Raw genomic sequence first — 19776 nt, 5'->3', positions numbered from 1 at the left:
TGCGTCTGTATCCTCTGCGAGTATGTTGTGTGTGACCGGAGAGTGGAGTACTGCCGTCGTCCCGTGGGGGCACCAGAGTGCTGGCCGGCCTCTGATATACCAGCTCGTGCATTAGAGGAAGAAGGGAGGAGCGCAGCTTGTCTTCATCATCCATCTTGTATAGAAAACATCAGCCCTCCGATCAAACGGTACACACAGAGAACAAACAGCATCATGGGAGCCGTGCTGGGCCTGTGCTCCATGGCGAGCTGGGTGAGTAACGGGAACAAACACGGATATTTACCGAGACACAGTGCTGTTTCTGTTATTATCGCTCTGATTTAATGGCTTCGGTCATGACTGCGCAATAACACACAGCGGCTGACAGACAGACAGGCATACAGGCCGCCGCACTGTGGCGCAGACACAAACAACACAAAAGCTAACATTAGCTAGTTAGCTTCTATCTGTTTCTATAATGCTAAGAAAATGTTCAGTAACAGGAGCTAACATTAGCGCTACATGTCGTCCATTGTTAATACCTGTAAACATATTCTCTGATTGGCTTAAACGCCCCGCGAGCTGCCTGTTGTTGCTACAAGATGACGTAATGCCTCAAAGGTAAAAGATTAGTGAAGTAAAGTGTTAATGTTTGTCGGTTTCATGTGTGTGAACATGTAAACACGATGTCAACACGGCAGGTCGGGCTGTCGCAACACTGCAGAGTGTAAACAGAATGTGATATCACACTCACACACACACACACGCACACACACACACACACACACACACACACACACACGCACACACACACACACACACACACACAAACATACACACACACACACACACACACACACACACACACACACACACACAATTACATTTAGGTTATACACAGAACACTGTAATATAGCAACAGATGATGATGAAACACGGGCAGCTGAACTAGCTGACTAATGTAAGTCAATGTGTGTGTGCTGGTGTATTCTGTCCGAGTAATAAGAGTAATGACTAATTTATAAACACTGACCCTGGTGTGCTGGTGTGTGTGTGTGTGTACAGATCCCCTGCCTGTGCGGCAGCGCCCCCTGCCTGCTGTGCAGATGTTGCCCCAGTGGGAACAACTCCACAGTGACCCGCCTGATCTACGCCTTCTTCCTGCTGCTGGGGGTGGGCATCGCCTGCATCATGCTGATGCCCGGCATGGAGGGGCAGCTCAAGAAGGTGACTCACATCAAACACATGGATGTGTGTGTGAAGGATGACAGCTGTTTTAATGTGCTGTTTGTCATGTTTGTTGTGTGTCTTGTTATTATGGAGCAGATCTGTTTATTAACATAGTCAGGTGAGTCATGCAGCGATGAATCAGCTGCTTTTAAAAACCACAGCTCCTGTTTTCACTGACTGTCAGTCGACCTCAGAGCACCTCGATGTGAAGACTATTCTGGACTCTCATGTTTGGCTCATGGCCGTGTCTCAGGCCCTGTTTACACCTGGTGTTAACATGTGACCTTGGTAATCTGATCACAGGTGGACAGCTCTAAGACACCTGACATTAGAAGGTCTCTCCACATGCTTTTTAGAACTCATTTAGGGCTGCAACATCTAATGGATTAAAATCAAGGATTAAAATAGTTGGCATCAGATTTCATCATCGATTAGTTGGATCTTTGTTATGACGAACAGCATGTGCTGTGAAAACGTCACTGGGGGCAGCCAGCCAATGCCATGGCTTGTGTAGCTCACTTGATGAATTACAGGAAGTTACAACATCTCTGGTCTCCTCTGGGATAAACATGAATTATTTTACAACGAGGAGTATCTGTTTGTTGTAGAGTGCTGATGATGTGTCCACCTCTTGGTAGGTTAGTGTCTGTTTACACGAACAACCGCACGATTACGGTTTCAAGTTCATTTACGTCTATTTTCTCTCCTCTTCATTTTGTGATGGACCGTGGTAGTGAAGCTGTTAATAAGCTAACGCCACTGGTTAGGCTAATTTAACGCTAACTCTTAATAAAGCTAATGCCCTGTCCGTCACGTTGTGTTTAAATGAACTTGTAATCGTGCGTCTGTCCGTCAGAACGGACACTAATCTATCGCTGATTAGCTGAAATTCGGTCGGTCAGACACTGGAGTGTAACATAACGTTATGGAGTTTTTTAATATTTCATGCCACTAGTCAGAGACGGACTGAAGTGAATCTTTTATTTATTCACAACAGAAACTTGAGCAGTGTCTGATTGAATATATTTTGGTCAGTTACATTTCCTGTACTTTCCTTTTTCATGTGACATTATTAAGTAAATCAACAAGATATTAACTGAGTTACATAATTGATATATTAACATTGCATTGTACAAGAAAACAAGTTATAATATTTTTTTGTCTTTAATATAATGCTAATATTAAAAATGAGCTTTTTTTCTTTTTATCGGATGAATAATCGATTAATCGTAGAAATAATCGTTAGTGAGTTAGTTAATGGTTTTTAGTTGCAGCCCTAAACTCATTTACACAGATGATTAAAATACGACCTGTTAAGTTCCAGAAAAGGAAACGCATTTGTGTCCTGAGATCAGAGATGCAGGCTGTCTGCTCTGTGAGCGGCTGTTTAAAACATATCAAATAGAGATGTGTACATGTCGTCATGGTGAAACAGGATCACAGGTGCTGTGTGAACAGTCTTTAAAAGGCTTGAAGTGATCAGTGTTAGATGTAGACAGATTAACAGTCTGATTCACTTCAGCGTCTCCTCTGTGCTGCTGCAGATTCCAGGTTTCTGTGACGGGGGGATTGGTAGCTCGATTCCAGGTGTGGAGGGTCACGTGAACTGTGACGTGCTGGTTGGATACAAAGCCGTGTACCGCGTGTGCTTCGGCATGGCCATGTTCTTCCTCCTGTTCTCTCTGCTCATGATCAAAGTGAAGAGCAGCCAGGACCCCCGAGCCGCTCTGCACAACGGGTAAGTCAGCACCCTCTGTCCATGCACCTGTCCATGAATCTGTCTATCTACCTATAAATGCACCTGTCCATGAATCTGTCTATCTACCTGTACATACACCTGTCCATGAATCTGTCTGTCTACCTGTACATGCACCTGTCCATGAATCTGTCTGTCTACCTGTACATGCACCTGTCAAGATAAGATAAGATAATATACGCTTTATTGATGCCCCAAAGGGGAAATTTACTTGGTACACCTGTACATAAACCAGTACAAACACCTGTCTGTACACCTGTCTGTACACCTGTCTGTACACCTGTCTGTACACCTGTCTGTACACCCGCCTTTACAACTGTATGTAAACCTGTACGGAAATCTGTCCGTACACCTGTCTGTTCACCTGCCTGTACAGGTGTATGTACACCTGCCTGTTCACCTGCCTGTACAGGTGTATGTACACCTGTCTATCAGCAGTAGAGCGCTGAGAGCCGTTAAAGGACTAAGGGATGAGTCCTGTATCTCGGTGGTTCAGGATGATGTCTGGTACCTGAGCTGAGGGGACCCTGCAGGTGTATTCTCAGGCTGATCTCAGGTGTGTTTCTCTCCTGCAGGTTCTGGTTCTTTAAGTTTGCTGCAGCTACTGCCATCACCATCGGATCGTTCTTCATCTCAGAGGGACCCTTCACTACAGGTAACTCCTCTTCACTGTACCTGTGACCCTCAGTGACATCATGACCGTGACACTGACGGGGTTAACATACTCATCTACATGCGGCAGCTGTCCAGAGTGGAGGATCAGATGAATGTCTTCACTCTGTGGTTAAAGCCTCAGATGGACGTGGTACGGTGACCATCAAAGGTTGTGATGTTGTATTAACCTCCTCCTCGTCCTCTCTGTTCTTCAGTCTGGTTCTACGTGGGCATGGCCGGAGCGTTCTGCTTCATCCTCATCCAGCTGGTTCTCCTTATCGACTTCGCCCACTCCTGGAACGAGTCCTGGGTGGAGAAGATGGAGGAGGGAAACTCTCGCTGCTGGTATGCAGGTACGGTGGAGGACACAGGAAACAACACCTGAACTGTTTGAGTGATGTCACAGTTATCTATAACACACCTGTGAACAACAACTGAAGGTGTGCTCTGTCCTCAGCTCTGCTCTCGGTCACCGCTCTGAACTACGTGTTGTCTCTGGTGTCGCTGGTGCTGTTCTACGTTTACTACACCCACTCTGACGGCTGCACCGAGAACAAAGTGTTCATCAGCATCAACATGCTGCTCTGCGTCGCAGCCTCCGTCATGTCCATCCTGCCTCAGATCCAGGTGCACTGCTCTGACACCCACATACTTTGGTTTATATTTATGGACTGTGCTCGACCATGATATAACGTAGAATGAGTGTTAGCGGTGCATGAGGTCCTCTGTTAGATCTGTTCTGACATGTATGTCCTCTGTGTGAAGGAGTCTCAGCCTCGCTCTGGCCTGCTCCAGTCCTCTCTGGTCACCCTGTACACCATGTACCTCACCTGGTCCGCCATGACCAACGAGCCTGGTAAGAGTACAGTCATTGTGTGTTGAGCATGTGTGCACGTGTAGGAGAAACCGAGTGCCAGAGAGCTCAGGTTCCTCTGATGCGCAACTCATTTTAATGTGACGTTAACACCTCGTCTCTCTCTCTCTCTCTCACAGACAGGAAGTGTAACCCGAGCCTCCTCGGAATCATCGGGCTGAACAGCACCAGCCCTGCAGGTCAGGACCATGTGGTCCAGTGGTGGGATGCCCAGGGGATTGTGGGATTGATCCTGTTCCTCATGTGTGTGCTGTACTCCAGGTGAGGAGGACTGTTCAGCTGTGTGCAGGGTTCACCAGGCTGGAGGACTAGTGTCTGATAGAACCACTTTAACCATGATCTCTCCGTGTTCTCTCCGTCAGCATCCGTAACTCGTCGAACGCCCAGGTGAACAAGCTGACTCTGACGAGCGACGAGTCGGCTCTGATTGAGGACGGTCCCCAGGCGGACGGCTTTGAGGAGGAGGGCGGTGTGAGCCGAGCCGTGGACAATGAGAAGGACGGAGTGACGTACTCCTACTCCTTCTTCCACTTCATGCTGTTCCTGGCCTCGCTCTACATCATGATGACGCTCACCAACTGGTACAGGTACGACACCTGCTGGACGCTGCTCTGGTCACATCACGGTTTGTTTCACTGTACTCTACCTGCTGACACGTCCCTCTCTCTCTCTCTCTCTCTCTCTCTCTCTCTCTCTCAGTCCGGACGCGCACTACGAGTCGATGACGAGTAAGTGGCCGTCCGTGTGGGTGAAGATCTCGTCCAGCTGGATCTGCATCGCCCTATACGTGTGGACGCTGGTGGCCCCGCTGGTGCTGGTCAACAGAGACTTCGACTGAAGACGTCACAGCTCGTCATCACGCTCTGACCCCGCCCCCTCACCTATACCTCTCCTCACTGTAAATACCCCCGTGTGTTGATTCCTCCTGTAGACCAGAGCTGCATGCTTTCTTTAACTCGATGTGACTCTAACAGTAGCTGTCTGTGGAGCTTTGTGAGAGGGCGGCGCCCCCTGTGGGCAGCATCAGTATTACACATGGAAATGCTGTTACATGTAAAATAAGGGAGAACTTTAGCAGTGCTGTGTACCAGTGTGTGTGTGTGTGTGTGTGTGTGTGTGTGTCTGCAGCACACACACACACAGCTTCCTGTTTTTGTTGCTTTTGACTTTAAATGTAAAAAGTGATTGTTTAAAACCTTTAGATAACTTATTTGATAGAGTTAGCCTTAGCATGTAGCTTCTCACTGACATCAGTTGTTTTACCTGTGCTTTTATCCTCACATGAGTTTTCTGTGAACATGTAAAAGTAAAAAGTGTAACTGGTTTAATAAAATTGATAAAAGAAGACTGGTGTGTTTGTAACTGTTCCATCCTTCAAAATCAAAACAAATATTTAATGTGTTGTCTTTGTGAAGCTGACAGGTGCAGAGAGAGATAATGAATCTAAAGTTTGACTTTAAAGATAGACTCTGAAACAAATGATACAACTGAAAGACATTTTCAGTGTCTGTACTCTTCTATCACGTGTTTGTCTGATGTCTCCTGTCTCACACTGAACAGTCGCTGTGTTATATTAGGAAAAGAAAAATATTAAAGTTATCTGTACTTTAAATGTTTTAAGTAGGGTCATAAGAAATTGAAGTGACACCAGGTGTTTCAGGTCAGACGGAGGAGAAACGTGAAGTTCTGGTGGTGACTTCTTCAGTGAGGACTTTCATGTTCGCAGAGAAACAAACTGAATTCTTCTTGTTCCCAGCAAATCAAATCCTGCAGAAAGAAACAAGCATTTTAACTTCTTCTGGACGCATTCTTGTGAATGAGTTTTCCCTGCTGCCATCAGGGTGTTGTTATATTTTACCTGCTTTAAAACGAACCGCTGTTAAGAGATTCAGACAACTGAATGCTCTTTAGGTTAAATACTTCTGACAGTCTGATCCTTTTAATAAATGTGTGTATTAGCATTCAATTTAGATCTTATTACATAGTTTATCTCTTTTGTATAATTTCTGTATTTGTGTGTGTGGCCCCTATGGGATTTATAAAGTTGGTTGAAATTCAATACAAGCATTAAATTAGTTTAGTTTCAGCGTGTTTAACAAAATAAAATCATCTTTAGACGAAGATTAGATTATTTATATACAACATGTATGTGTTTCCCACATTTTACAGAGTTACAAACTGGACTTCTAACATATTTTTTTTAGATTTTTACTTTTTGATTTAACAAACCGAAGGAATCCCAACAGCAGAAATCTATGATGTGCGAGTTCACCTGAAGGCACCTGATCGTGGTTAGTTCTCAGCAAAGCACTCAAAGACTTTTATATCCTCTCCGCAACTCGTTCAACAGAGAAATCCTGGGCAGAGGAGAGAGAAGAGCCCATCCTCTCTCCAGGAGTTTGGTTCCAGAACCGGAGCTAAGTGTGGACGCGAGCCCAACTATATCTAGTTGGTAGCACTCAACCTCCCGCACCAGCTCCGGTTCCTTCCCCGTTGGAGAGGCGACGTTCCACGTACCAAGAACCAGTCTATGCTGCCAGGGATCAGCACACCATGGCCCTCGCCTTTGCCTGCTGCCCGGTTTACAACGCACCAGACCCCCATGCGGCATGCCTATCCCTCTGGGTGGTAGGCTCCGCGTTACTTCTTCAGGATGAGCCTGGCCAGGCCCCATGGATGAGCCAAGCCATCAGATGCTTGCTGTCGAGCATCCCCCCAGGTCTGGCTCCAGCGGGTAGCCCGGCCTCCCTTATCTGGTCGAGGTAGCTGTACCACGTGTTCGCCTTTTCACAGGGGTTTTTGAACTGCCCTTAGTCTGGTCCCTCCCCTGGTACACGCATTGGCAGACCCTACCAGGGGCTAGTAAGCCGAACAACACAGCTCCCAGGTTCACACAAACCCCTCCTTCAAGTTAAGGTGGCGATTCATGGAGGGGTCTTCTAAAACATTACAGATGAAGTCAAATGACATAAGGCTGTGGACACGTGGGACAGAAAAGAAACAGTTTGAGTCTGAGGACTCTGCAGTGTGTTTTATTGTAACAGTGACAGACAGCAGAGACTGTAGTATGTGTGTTATTGTAACAGTGACAGACAGCAGAGACTGTAGTATGTGTTTTATTGTAACAGTGACAGACAGCAGAGACTGTAGTATGTGTGTTATTGTAACAGTGACAGACAGCAGAGACTGAAGTATGTGTGTTATTGTAACAGTGACAGACAGCAGAGACTGAGCAGATCTCACATCAGTCTGAACACAGAGGTTATTAACAGCATTAAAGAGAGTACCAGAACACAGAGGAAGGGAGGACGCAGGCACGTCTACATCAGAGCGGAGATACAAGGAGTTCACACCTGGACACAGCTCTGAGGTCAGCTCACAGCTGCGCACCGATCCTGTGTTCTTTCCACAGTGTGAACATGTTGAACAGAGACACACCTGTAAGATCATCATCAGGGTTTATTGTGCTGCTGTGTTTTCTCTCTGACAGCTGGGACAGCAGGTGTTTCTGTTCGTGTGTTGATGAAGTTGATTCAAAGTTGAGCTGAATATCAAACTAACCCAGATTTATTCTGAGCTGTCCTGATGAGACAGATTTTATTTTATCCGTCAGCATTTTGCCTGATTTATGCACATTTGTTAAAATAGAAAACCTGCTCGCGACCAGGTTAGGTTCATAGACTCAGTTACCATAGTAACCAACTCAGAGTTAAAGTTACCTCTCTTTCTGAAACGGCAAACCCGAGGTTTCCCTCATTTCAGGGTTACCAAACTCTGGGTTTTCACTAAACCCGCTTTCTGAAACGCACCCCAGCTCAGGTAATGTGATGTTTTTCAGCAGGTTAATAATGTGATCACCTGTTGTCCCAGCTGTCACAGTTCTGCTTTTCTTTCACAATAATCTAACAGAGTTCACTTTAATTGGAGAGAGGAGGAGGAGCTATCTGCAGGATGTTTGCTGAACGGTCTGTGGAACATAAACGCAGCAAAGAAGAACAGAAAGAGAATAAATAAATGTGGAGGAGTAAATACGAACGTTTGAGTTTGTTAATACGAAGAGTGACGCCTCCTCACTGACGCTGCACACGCTCAGTGAGGATGGAGGAGAAGTCGCACTGGTCCATGTTTCTGATTCTCATCATGATGGTTCAACATTTCAGACTGCTTTGAAGAAAACATTCAGTCATAAACAGATGCGTGTTTACCCTCTGAGCCCTCAGATGTGTCACTGCTGTCACAGTGCGAGTCAACCCCAGTTTGATCCCAGAGTCTCTACAGCTGTATTCAAATTAATTATTGTTTTTTTTCTTTTTTGTTTTGGTACTACACTTCCCATCATGCTCTGGGTGGTGTAAACAGGAAGATACTGTTTCAATGTTGTAAGCAACATACGAACAGTTGAATGTGATGATGACAAGGGGACATTAAAGAGGTCTGTGGATGTTTACGTGTGTGTTTACGTGTGTGTTTGTGTGTGTGCTCTGTTCACGTCTTCTCCAGCAGGAAGTCTTACAGTTCACCCTGAAATATGTGAACGTTTGCAGTGATTCTGTCTTCACAGCAGCAGGTGAGCTGCTCATCTATTTATTCATGACTCTACAGCTGCACGCACAAAATGTCATCATCAGAGCCACGTTACGCAGGAGAAGTGCAGCACACTGCGTTACAGATGGACGAGGTCAGTGTGTCTCTCTGCAGTCTCTGAACAGCAGACAGGTGAGTAAGGGGCAGAAGACAAGGGGAGAGCGTCCACTAATCATGACAGGAGGCGTCAAGCTCGAGGGTACATAAAGGCATAAATAAACTGGTCTCTAGAGATTCTGTCAGTGTTGAAAACACCTGGATGGCTCACTATGTAATGTCAGTGTGATGTGTATTGAGTGTGCTGAGAGGAAGAGGAACAATAGCCAGGGTCACAGGGGTCATTAATAACCCGCCATCATCATATCTGATGAACTCAAATGGTTTCTTCAAAGCTAAGGTCTGAAAGTGAAAATGTGCGTGCTGCCCCCCCGCTCTGTTACACCTGGGGTCTCTCACAGCTCAGGAACATCATCACACAGTCTGTGCTGTGTTCAGGAGAAGGATGTTCTCTGTGCTGGAGCAGCAGCAGCGTGAGGGCCGTCACTCTCACATCAGTCCACTTCCTGCTCACACTCCACCCAGCAGGGAGGAGTCGACCTCGGCTGCAGCAGGACTCAGCTCACACATGTAGAAGAGCGTCTCTGCGCTGGCCTCGGCCTCCGTCAGCGGCTCCAGGCGGATCAGAGAGCTGCGTGACGGCTGCTTCATCTCCAGGCTGGACTCCAGCAGGTCTGAGGGGAGGTCGGCCTCCAGAGGAGAGGAGGAGAGCTGCAGGTGGGAGGTGGAAGAGCTGCTGGAGCCCAGGTCCAGGTCTGCAGGAGTGGTGCAGCCATCCAGGAAGGCCAGTAGGGGGCAGGAGGTGTACTGGATCAGCTGTTTATCTGAAGACATGAACCAGAAGGAGAACTATCAGCCTGTGTCTGATCCAAGGGTCACAGTCATCATCACCTCCCCACAAGTGATCACCGTCTCTGACTGTGTGTCTCACCTGTGTTGTCTTCTTCTGTCCTATCTCTGTTCAGCTGCATGCTGCTCTCTCTGGGGGACAGACTCTCCTGAAAACACACAAAGAAGAACAGCAGAGATGTGTAAATACACACAAGGATTAAAGAGGTACTTTGTCATTGCTAGATGTCCAATAAAATAGTTATCATGACAGTCATCAGTACTTCTGTCCATATGGGCTGTAAAGAGTCTCTATCTAACAAACTAAACACTCACAGCTGACAAAAAGACGAAGAGGAAGAAAAGGAGGAGGACAGAAAGGAAATATGCATAATATTGTGCGTGTGATTTCATTTCACCTCGAGTGCATCATTGTCAATGCCAAACTGTTTTCCATACAGCATGGCCTGGAAATCCTCCAGACTGCAGTCGATACTGTCCAGATAATCCATCAGCTCCACCCTGACACACACACACACACACACACACACACACACACACACACACACACACACACACACACACACACACACACACACACACACACACACACACACACACACACACACACACACACACACACACACACACACACACACACACACACACACACACACACACACACACACACACAGAGTAAGTTAGAGTAGGAGGATGTTCCTCGTACACTGTGAAGCGCATGTTTCTGTGTGTTGTTAAGTTACAGTACAAAGTGTCCGGATAAACTAATAAGTGAGGCTAAAGCTAACTGAATCAGCCTAAGGAAGCCAGAAGCCTCCCAGCTATGTTAGCTAGTTAGCAGCTACCAGTCAGGCTTAAGCTAACTGAATCACTACCACTTTTGGCGTGAGCGCTGTCGCTAACATGCAGCAACATGTGCTTGTAAAACGTATATTTTCAGGGCTCACTGTTAACGTTCTGTAACTCTCTGTGAGATGGATGAGCCACTGAGCCACTGAGCTGTAAAGCATGTAGCGTTGTGTACCTGACCACTAACACACAAAGGCAGAGGTTAGCGTATACTTCTGTCCCTTACTTGCCCAGCAGGTTGATGTTCTGTGAAATGGCTCCGTTCTCGTTTAGGATGGAGTCCATCATCTTCACAGGGTCCTCCAGACTCAGCCCTGAAGGCTTGTTCAGCTGCAGGGCGCTGCTGGTTCTGGTGGGTGCGCTGCTGGTTTGTGAACTGGTTGTTGGCGTGTTGCTGTCTGACGTGCTGCTCCTCTGTCTGCTGTCTGCTGAAACCTCGTCCTCCGTCTGTCTGACGTCCTCTGTGCAGCTGGTGCTCACCTCCGTCTCTGCTGGCAGCTCTACACCACTGTACAGCTCCACGATCTCCATATCACTGAGGAGAGACGGCACACAGCATGTTGATATACAGGCAGCTCTTGTAGTGTGGACATAATCAACACTTTGTTGTGGAGGAGAGCCCTTCTCTCTGCTCCTTCACCTCCTTCACCCACTCAACCAGTACTTAAAACTGATATATCTGCTCTGATTAATGACTTCATTTGGATGTTCTGAATAAACTCAGAACAGAGTGAATATACTGAGCTTCACTCAACAATGCACGTCTTTCAAACATAAGTATTAAAACATAAAATCCCTTTTAGGAGGCCTTTATAATCCAAAGCACACTAGAGTTAAACTGAACTGACACACTGTACTTTGACTGAGGGAGGAGAAAATGTCAAGAAATCAAGGGGCATTTACTGAAAACACCTGTGTAGTTAAGCGACATCATACACAGGGATGTGTAAAGCTGTGTTTAAAACAAATCTGTCTTATTACAGCGCTATAAATCCAACATGAACAGGTGTTCCTGAGATGTAATGACGATAAACAGGCTGAAAGGATGCTGAAATAACTACATTCTGATGCTGGTTTGTAAAAAGGCTGAAGTCAGGCTTTGTGAAGTCTGTCTGCAAGATGACAAGAACACTACTTTAAAATGTTTTTTGAATGGAGTGTGGTTTGAACATTTCTGGTGTAACATCAGGAGGATCTCTGAGCTGATTGTGAACTTCACACTGTAATATGCTGATACCACCACCATGTCCACAGGGACTTTTATTCTACACAATTGTTATGGTATTTGTATCATTAAACCTACTCACTAACTATTTATCTGTTGGTGTATTTATATAATGTACAGGTCTCTAGAACACACACACACTCACACACACGTGTTCATTCAGTGTGACAGGTGTTCTCCTCCAGGTCCACAGTGTGACAGCAGGATCAGTGTGAATGTGAGCTAAAAGGTAAATGTTCTCACCCCGGGTCGAATCCTCTGGGGGACTCGTCCGTGATGTCAGCCGTCACTTCAGCATCGCTCTCAGTCACGTCACAGATGATGACATCATCTGACACCTCAGAGCCCTTGACCCCGCTCAGACTGTTAACAGATGACTGGACAGGAAGCACAGTCAGAGAGTGGACATCAGAAAAGATTCACGTATAACACACATCATCCTCACAAACACAGGCTATGGAGGAATGAGAGGTACCTGCAGGTGACCCTGCTGTTCACTCACCTGTTCGACACACACGTTGTCCTCATAGATTGGATGGATGTATTTAGACTTCTTTCCACTGCTGTTCATGAGAATCGGCCTGAAATACAGACGTTCAAAGTTTATACAGACGAGATGAGATGTTAGAAGAGAGAGAGGGTGTTACTGATGGCTAAAAAGACATAATGATGATTCTAACTAGAACTCTGAGTCTTTTCAGGTAACTAAAATGTGTCTTTCAGGGTGCTTTATCCCAGATGTTGGTGTTTGTAAGGACTGTGAGCAGGTGTAAGGGCAGTGAGCATGTGTCAGGGCTGTTAGCATGTGTCAGGGCTGTGAGCATGTATCAGGGCTGTGAGCATGTATCAGGGCTGTGAGCATGTGTCAGGGCTGTGAGCATGTGTCAGGGCTGTGAGCATGTGTCAGGGCTGTGAGCATGTGTCAGGGCTGTTAGCATGTGTCAGGGCTGTGAGCATGTGTCAGGGCTGTTAGCATGTGTCAGGGCTGTGAGCATGTGTCAGGGCTGTTAGCATGTGTCAGGGCTGTGAGCATGTGTCAGGGCTGTTAGCATGTGTCAGGGCTGTGAGCATGTATCAGGGCTGTTAGCATGTGTCAGGGCTGTTAGCATGTGTCAGGGCTGTGAGCATGTGTCAGGGCTGTTAGCATGTGTCAGGGCTGTGAGCATGTATCAGGGCTGTTAGCATGTGTCAGGGCTGTGAGCAGGGGTTTGGTTTATTAGAACAGTAATGATCTGGTTTAAACAGACCGTTCAGCTTGACCTAAGTAAACTAAGCTAGCATTGCTTTGTAACACAGAGACTCTCCTTCTAACCCCACCTCAAGAGTGTAACACAGAGCGACTCACCTTTTGCGCTTTAGGTTGAGGATGTGGTTGTTCTGAACCAACGTGACGATGAAATGGATCAACTGAAAAACAAAGATGTTCAGAATATTCAAACAGATGTTCAGCACAGACGTAAATGACGGTGATTTCAGACACGAGGCCTCCTGTTAATCCAGTGATTCTCAATCTGTGGGGCGCCCCCCCATAGTTCCGCCTGTAGCAGGCGGAACTATGTTTTGACGTCGGACAACACGGACTCATTTTTGGGTGGCACGGTACACAAACACGTTGCCCTTGCATATGTCAATGATTTCTGTGAGAAGCACATCACATGTAGACCTCCACACTCTAATTTTACTCTTTTCTTCACTGTATCCAATTTTAATTCACAATCTACTTTAATCTGATCACTTTGCTTTGCTTCAGTCCCCCAACACACCTGCACCTCTGCTCTCTGCACAGCTTCTGGCCCCGCCCCCCTCTTTCCGTCTGTCTCTCTGTCTGCTGTGTTGACTGTCTTCATCAGCAGTCTGTTTGATTAAGTCACAAAGGTTAAATATTTTCTCTCGCAATTCAAAACAGCACGCGTGTGCACGAGGGACTTTATTAATGACGTAGTGATCAAAACGAGCGATCGATTGCTGGACATTTTTCTTTCTCCAAAGGGGGGCTTGACAGAAAACGTTTGAGAACCACTGTGTTAATCGATCACCTGCAGGAACCCTCTGCCTCAGACGGAGCTGTTCTCAGTGCTGTGCTCTGTTATCGACCTGCTGCTGAACTGAAACACTGTTCAGAACAAACTGTGGTGAGAGAACTTATAGTAATAGTAAAGTACTAATATATCCAAAGATGGGTCTCCTGGGAGGGATGCTCCACTCACAGCAGAGATTCAAAGTGTACTTTTATGATCTATTATTGTGTTTCTCTCTGACCTGCAGAGTGATTCCCCTCAGAATAAACCTGCAGATGATTGAGACGGAGTGTTTTGATGTGAGCACAGAGAGGGTTCAAGTGTGGTCCTCACCTTCTTGATGAGCTGCTGCTGGTGAGCGTGTTTCTGTCTCAGGTCTGAGATCTCCCTCCACAGAGCTTCATTCTCCCTGAACAACACAACACAATACGATGAGGGGGGGTGAGACCCTGCATCACCCTGACAGGTTTAATTCTGCCACTATAACATGCTGGCTGTATGTTAACCCTATTCTCCACAGCTGTTAAAGTATGACTTGTACACACATGCTCTCTCACCTCTTGAGTGTGATCAGCCTGGCGTCGATGTTCTCCTGTTTGCTGTGGACACTCTGAACGCTGGCTATGATCTTTGACAGATCCTCCTGTCGGATCTTAGTGTCCTCGGGCCGAGAGTTCGACACCTGACACACATAAGCACAGTTTGATCTACAGTCAGAGTACGTTGGTACTGGAAGCATTAAGACGTGACGTGAGAGGGACGACTCACCTTCCTCTTGATGTTCTCCAGCAGGTCGTCTTGACCGTGTTTGAAGTACGGGTGCTGAAACTCCACTGGACCGTCCCGCTCCTGTTTCACGATGCCTGTGTCGATGTGCATCACTTTACGGAAACCATCTGACGCACACAAACACACACACATTAAATATAAACGTGCAGTAAATGATATTATTTTCATGTATTATTTTTAAGCTTGTGATATTTGTGACTGAGGAAAGACAATGATGCACATCACTAAACCAACTGTTGTATGTCCACACTGGATCAATTCTGCATCCGTGTGTTCAAGAACTTTGATTCACTAGATTCTCCAAAAACACACGCTCCCATTCTTCCATCCATTCACAGCTTCTCAAGTGGTTTCCAGAAACCACGTCATGATTCCATGCTGTCCCCTTGTATCTACGTTTCATTTGGTTAAATGCTTGTTAAGCACTTTGAATTAACTTCTTTGAAAGATGCTGTTTAAATGATGTTTAATCGATTAGTTTAAGAAATTAAACTTTAATATTGATGTGTGCTTTTGTCTACTTAGTGTTTCCTGCTTTTTAGGTGTGTCACGTGTGCAGCTCCGCGCCCCCAGTTCAACATTATTGTCATCAATAATGTTGAAATGGAGTAGCCGGTTTAGCTCAGCAGTTAAATCGCTCGTCCCAGGAACAGAGTCTAAAGTCTAATGCACTGTACTGTTCAGTCTGCTGTCTGTGCTGCTATGTTTGTCGCTATGTAATATTATGCATGTTTTTTATGTCTGTGCTCTGCATGTTTTAGTAACATTGTGGGATCATTGAGTCCATATATTCATTAACATCATTATCTTTTGTTCTGTTGCACATCGTGTATCTGCTCTGTGTTGCATGTGTTAAATTAATTTTTAATACATTTTAAATAAAGTTTTATATTATGTTTTTAAATGAGTGTCCAGGGACTGCAGATGAAAAACAGCCTCTTGGCTAACTCTGGCACATTTACAGTAACGTTCGTGAATGTGCACTGCCCCTGGTAAATAAACTAAATAATAAATAAATATGGTTACAGTCCTCCATGCAGCCAGCCCACGTTCAACTCCCACCCTCGACTCTCGCTGCACACCACCCCCTCTCTCTTCCCCTGTTTGCAACACAATCCACTGTCCTCTCTCTCAGAAAAGAAATTAAAACGAAAAATAAAATAATATTGAAATGTTAAATGTTACGTGAACAAACTGATGCTGTCACTGTAGTTTTACTGTGTTGCTAACAAGCTGCAGACAGTAAATAAAGCAGCCTTCTCCAGCTGTGTATCAGTGACTGATAAGAGCTACAAGCTAACAGAGTGAGTCTTACACATGTTGAGCTGTCTGATGAAGCTGGCCATGTTGTTGTGCTTGAAGAACTTTGGGAGGATCTCCTTCGAAAAGTGCTGCTCATCCAACACCAGGAAGCTGTTCCCCTCCTGAGACACACACAGACAGGTAAGAACAACACACAACAACAACACACAGTCACACACAGAGGTAAGAACAACACACAATCATACACAGAGAGGTAAGAACAACACACAATCATACACAGAGAGGTAAGAACAACACACAACAACAACACACAGTCACAAACAGAGGTAAGAACAACACAAAATCACACACAGAGAGGTAAGAACAACACACATCAGCCAGCACAATGAACACAGTGAGCAGACGGAGCAGCTGCTCTGGGGTCTCGTGGTCTTTGGGTCTGGTGTTTCATTAACCTCCACGCAGTGATCGTGTGAAATGAGGGAGGTGAACTGATGCTGACGCAGAGGACATAGGTAAACAACAGGCTAGCTAACAGTGTTTCGCTAGCCTGTAAAATTTAGCTTCAGCTAATGCTAATCGGTTAGTTAACGTTCAAAGCTGCTGTCCGCCTCTCTCTGTTTATTGTCGTTAGCGTTGCTAGGAGCTGCACATGCTGCGTTGCGTTCAAAGCTAATCTCACGGCTAGCTGCCCGTCTGCTCTGCGTTAGCTCTGACACCTAGTATGCTAACAGTGGTAGCATTACCTGGCTCCAGCAGATGAACTCGTTGGTGTCCGCGTCCTCCACCAGCGTCCACAGCTTGGTGAGGAAGGCCGGCACGTTGGAGCTGTGCTTCATCTCGATAAAACACTCTCTATGACTGAAGGTACGCACTGTTTGCCCTGTGTGTTTGCTCTCTGTCTGCTCTGTGTGTATGAAACGATGGTAAGCTCTGCAGCTTTGAGGAAATGAAGATGTCAACTTCCGGTTCTGATGGACGGCAGCGGATTGGTCCAAAAAGGTTTTACGTAACACTCCTCACGTGTTCTCACAAGTGCTGTGCTAACAAAAAGAGAGACGGTCCTTTCATACTAAATAAACCATTTAAACATTTCTTTGAGCTGATACGGACACAGGGCAATGAGTCAATCTATTGATATAAACACAAAAACTATTCCTCTGCCCTTAGTGTGTTCAGCAGCTTTAAGTCATCAACATCACTGATGCTAGTAAGAAGCTGATATTGGACGTATTGCTCAGAACAACGGAAGCCCTTAGCTGACATCCATACATTTTATTTACTCTGTTTTCCCGTGATACCGACTTATTTTTCTCGTTATCTCATGATAGTCAAGATCTCAAGAAAACGACTTGAAATAACTCGCTATCACATCAAACGAGTACATGAGTACATATAATGTTTGGATGCATGTCGGCTTAGGGATTCCATACAGAACAAATCAAGTACACTCTAAAAAGCAGTTAACCCTTAATAATATAAAACATATTATAAATGTATGTAGAACACATTAATTAACAAAATAGTTTCTTATATGACGGAAAGTTTGTCAACTCAAGTCTGGTTCCATAATTCCCTTCGACTTTCCCCGTTGTTCCTGTTTGATGGATTATGAGCGCAGTGAACAGTCCGTCGTAGACGTTGTATCTCAACTTACTGCCTGTTGTCCCAAGGGGATACATGGTCGTCAGACAGCTGATTGGTCCTGAGTCTGCTAAAACACGTTTCCACCTGTCCATGCTGATACCTGCCCTGCAGAAAGGTTTGGAGGGATGATCAGAGCTTCTAATGGATCAGGAACTCTGGGCTCAATAGTCATGCTGTCATGTTGAGAGGCAGAGGTGCAGGAGACTGTGTAGCAGCACGACTGTGCTGCAGCTCCTCTGATTCCATCACTCTGATAATCGGGGTCCAGCCTGAGAAGCATCTGATTCAAACCAACTCCATCTGTTGCTTGGATCTGACCTTCTATTGGGACTTTCTTGGGAACCAACAGAAACACGTAGAAACAAAACATGTCCTTCATATATGTCTCTCTCTCAGGAGACAACTCAGGGTGGAATCTAAGCAGGCCACGCCCCCTTTACACCTGCGATCCAGGAGTGTAGAGGACCTGTCCACTGTTCAGGAAACTACACATGTAGACAAGTCAAAGCAGGCAGAGCACGGCAGCTTACACTGGGCTTAAAACAAAGCTCAGCTGCTCATGAATCGTCTCAACAACATCATGATAACACCTCACAGCTGGACTGATTCTCTCAGCTGTTTACATCCTGGACATTCCTGTCCTCCTCAGAGCTCCTGGAACAGCAGCTTTAATGAGCTTCACATCACTGCTGATTCTTCTGAAGCACAGACATCAAATAAATAAAATCCTCTTGATATTTAATAAACTTTAATTCTTTAGGCCGCCTCGAAACCAAATTTTAAACATTTGATAACAAAAATACTCCAGTGATGTGAGGTAGACTTTACTATGACTTTAACTAGGGATCTAGGGATCTAGGGATCCTTTCTGTCATGTTGTCACACACTTAGAATAACAATCTGAGCCTTAGGATTATATTGAGCCTTAGGATTATATTGAGCCTTAGGATTATATTGCAGCCATTACAGCCTGTTTTATAAAGAAATAAATGGGATCCTTGATGAATTATAAACCTGCTCTTTAACTCAATGTTATTTATACAAACATGAAGCCCAAAGTGCTCCACAGACAGGAAATAAGGAGCAGAAACTGAGAAAAATTTAAAGACTAGAAAATATAACAAAACAGTTTAAACAGTAAAATGTTATATTCAATAATAAAAATCAGTAAAAAGTTAAATAAGATAAATAAATGGAGAGATGAGCTGCTGCAGAAACAATGATGAAAACTATCAGAGAGCTCTTTAATGTCTGCAGACATCACCATAAACATGGTGACTGACATGAGCAGTCCTAACATCCTTTAACTCACATCTTCTCATTAAGACCTGCCTGCTGCCAGTCTACTCTACCACCAGCACTACTGTACATGGCGTTTATAATAACGACCTGTCAGGAACACGTTCAGAACCTCTGCTCGTCCAGGTTAGACTCGGTCAGACGGACTGATTCCATGAGCATCAAAGACGTCAGATTAGTGAGGAGGACGAGGTGCTCAGACAGGTGTTACCCTGTGGGGCCAGAGGGTGGGGATGCTCTTCAGTCCTGAACATGAAGTGTGTTTCCTCCCTCAGCCATCAGGTGGAGCTGTTGACTCACTGAAAATCTGCCTGTCGTAAACACAGAGCATGCTGAGCTGCCCTGCTCTTACAGCTCGTCACTGAGTGTGAAACTGTAGCATCAAGGTTCTGAGGGATCCTCTGCTCATAGAATATAAACGGTTTGATCATCTGTGGCTGATCAAAACATCAGCTGCTCAGTCCACCTTCTGTACCTAGAGAACCAAAAGGACTCAGATACAGTCACACCTTCAGTATCACCTGAGGCCTGTACTAAACTCAGCTGCACTGTACATGGAATCAGGTACTTACCTGTGACTGTGTCTTTAATTTGGGTTCTTCAGCCAACACTTCCTGTTTCTCTTTCAAAGTAAAAGCTTTAAGCAGTTCAGAGGACCTAGTTTCCTGCAGTCACATCCTCCTCTGATTTTGTGAAGTCATCT

At 45.5% G+C, this 19776-nt stretch overlaps 2 protein-coding genes across 2 annotated transcripts; one reads left to right on the top strand and one right to left on the bottom strand.

Annotated features, from left to right (window-relative positions):
• Positions 1-129: 129 nt before the first annotated feature.
• On the top strand, positions 130-5833 carry serinc1 (serine incorporator 1). The gene is made up of 10 exons (XM_069684158.1): positions 130-252; positions 1045-1206; positions 2754-2947; positions 3541-3620; positions 3835-3972; positions 4077-4246; positions 4385-4475; positions 4613-4754; positions 4856-5080; positions 5193-5833. Exons 1-10 carry the CDS (start codon positions 214-216, stop codon positions 5329-5331), a joined length of 1380 nt encoding a protein of 459 aa, XP_069540259.1. The 5' UTR covers positions 130-213; the 3' UTR covers positions 5332-5833.
• A 1692-nt stretch (positions 5834-7525) lies between these two features.
• Positions 7526-17053, bottom strand: hsf2 (heat shock transcription factor 2). The gene is made up of 12 exons (XM_069684113.1): positions 16874-17053; positions 16180-16288; positions 14844-14971; positions 14633-14757; positions 14409-14484; positions 13403-13464; positions 12560-12638; positions 12301-12434; positions 11059-11367; positions 10382-10484; positions 10066-10132; positions 7526-9958 (listed from the first exon to the last, which is right to left on the bottom strand). The coding sequence occupies exons 1-12, from the start codon at positions 16964-16966 to the stop codon at positions 9645-9647; spliced, it is 1599 nt and encodes a 532-aa protein (XP_069540214.1). The 5' UTR covers positions 16967-17053; the 3' UTR covers positions 7526-9644.
• Positions 17054-19776: the final 2723 nt, after the last annotated feature.

The sequence above is a fragment of the Semicossyphus pulcher genome, unplaced genomic scaffold (genome assembly GCF_022749685.1).
Source record: "Semicossyphus pulcher isolate SPU_LCO1_2020_fin unplaced genomic scaffold, fSemPul1.0.p SCAF_11, whole genome shotgun sequence".
Taxonomy (NCBI): domain Eukaryota; kingdom Metazoa; phylum Chordata; class Actinopteri; order Labriformes; family Labridae; genus Semicossyphus; species Semicossyphus pulcher.
The sequence above is the reverse complement of the archived record's forward strand: the minus strand, read 5'-3'. Positions and strand labels throughout refer to the sequence as shown.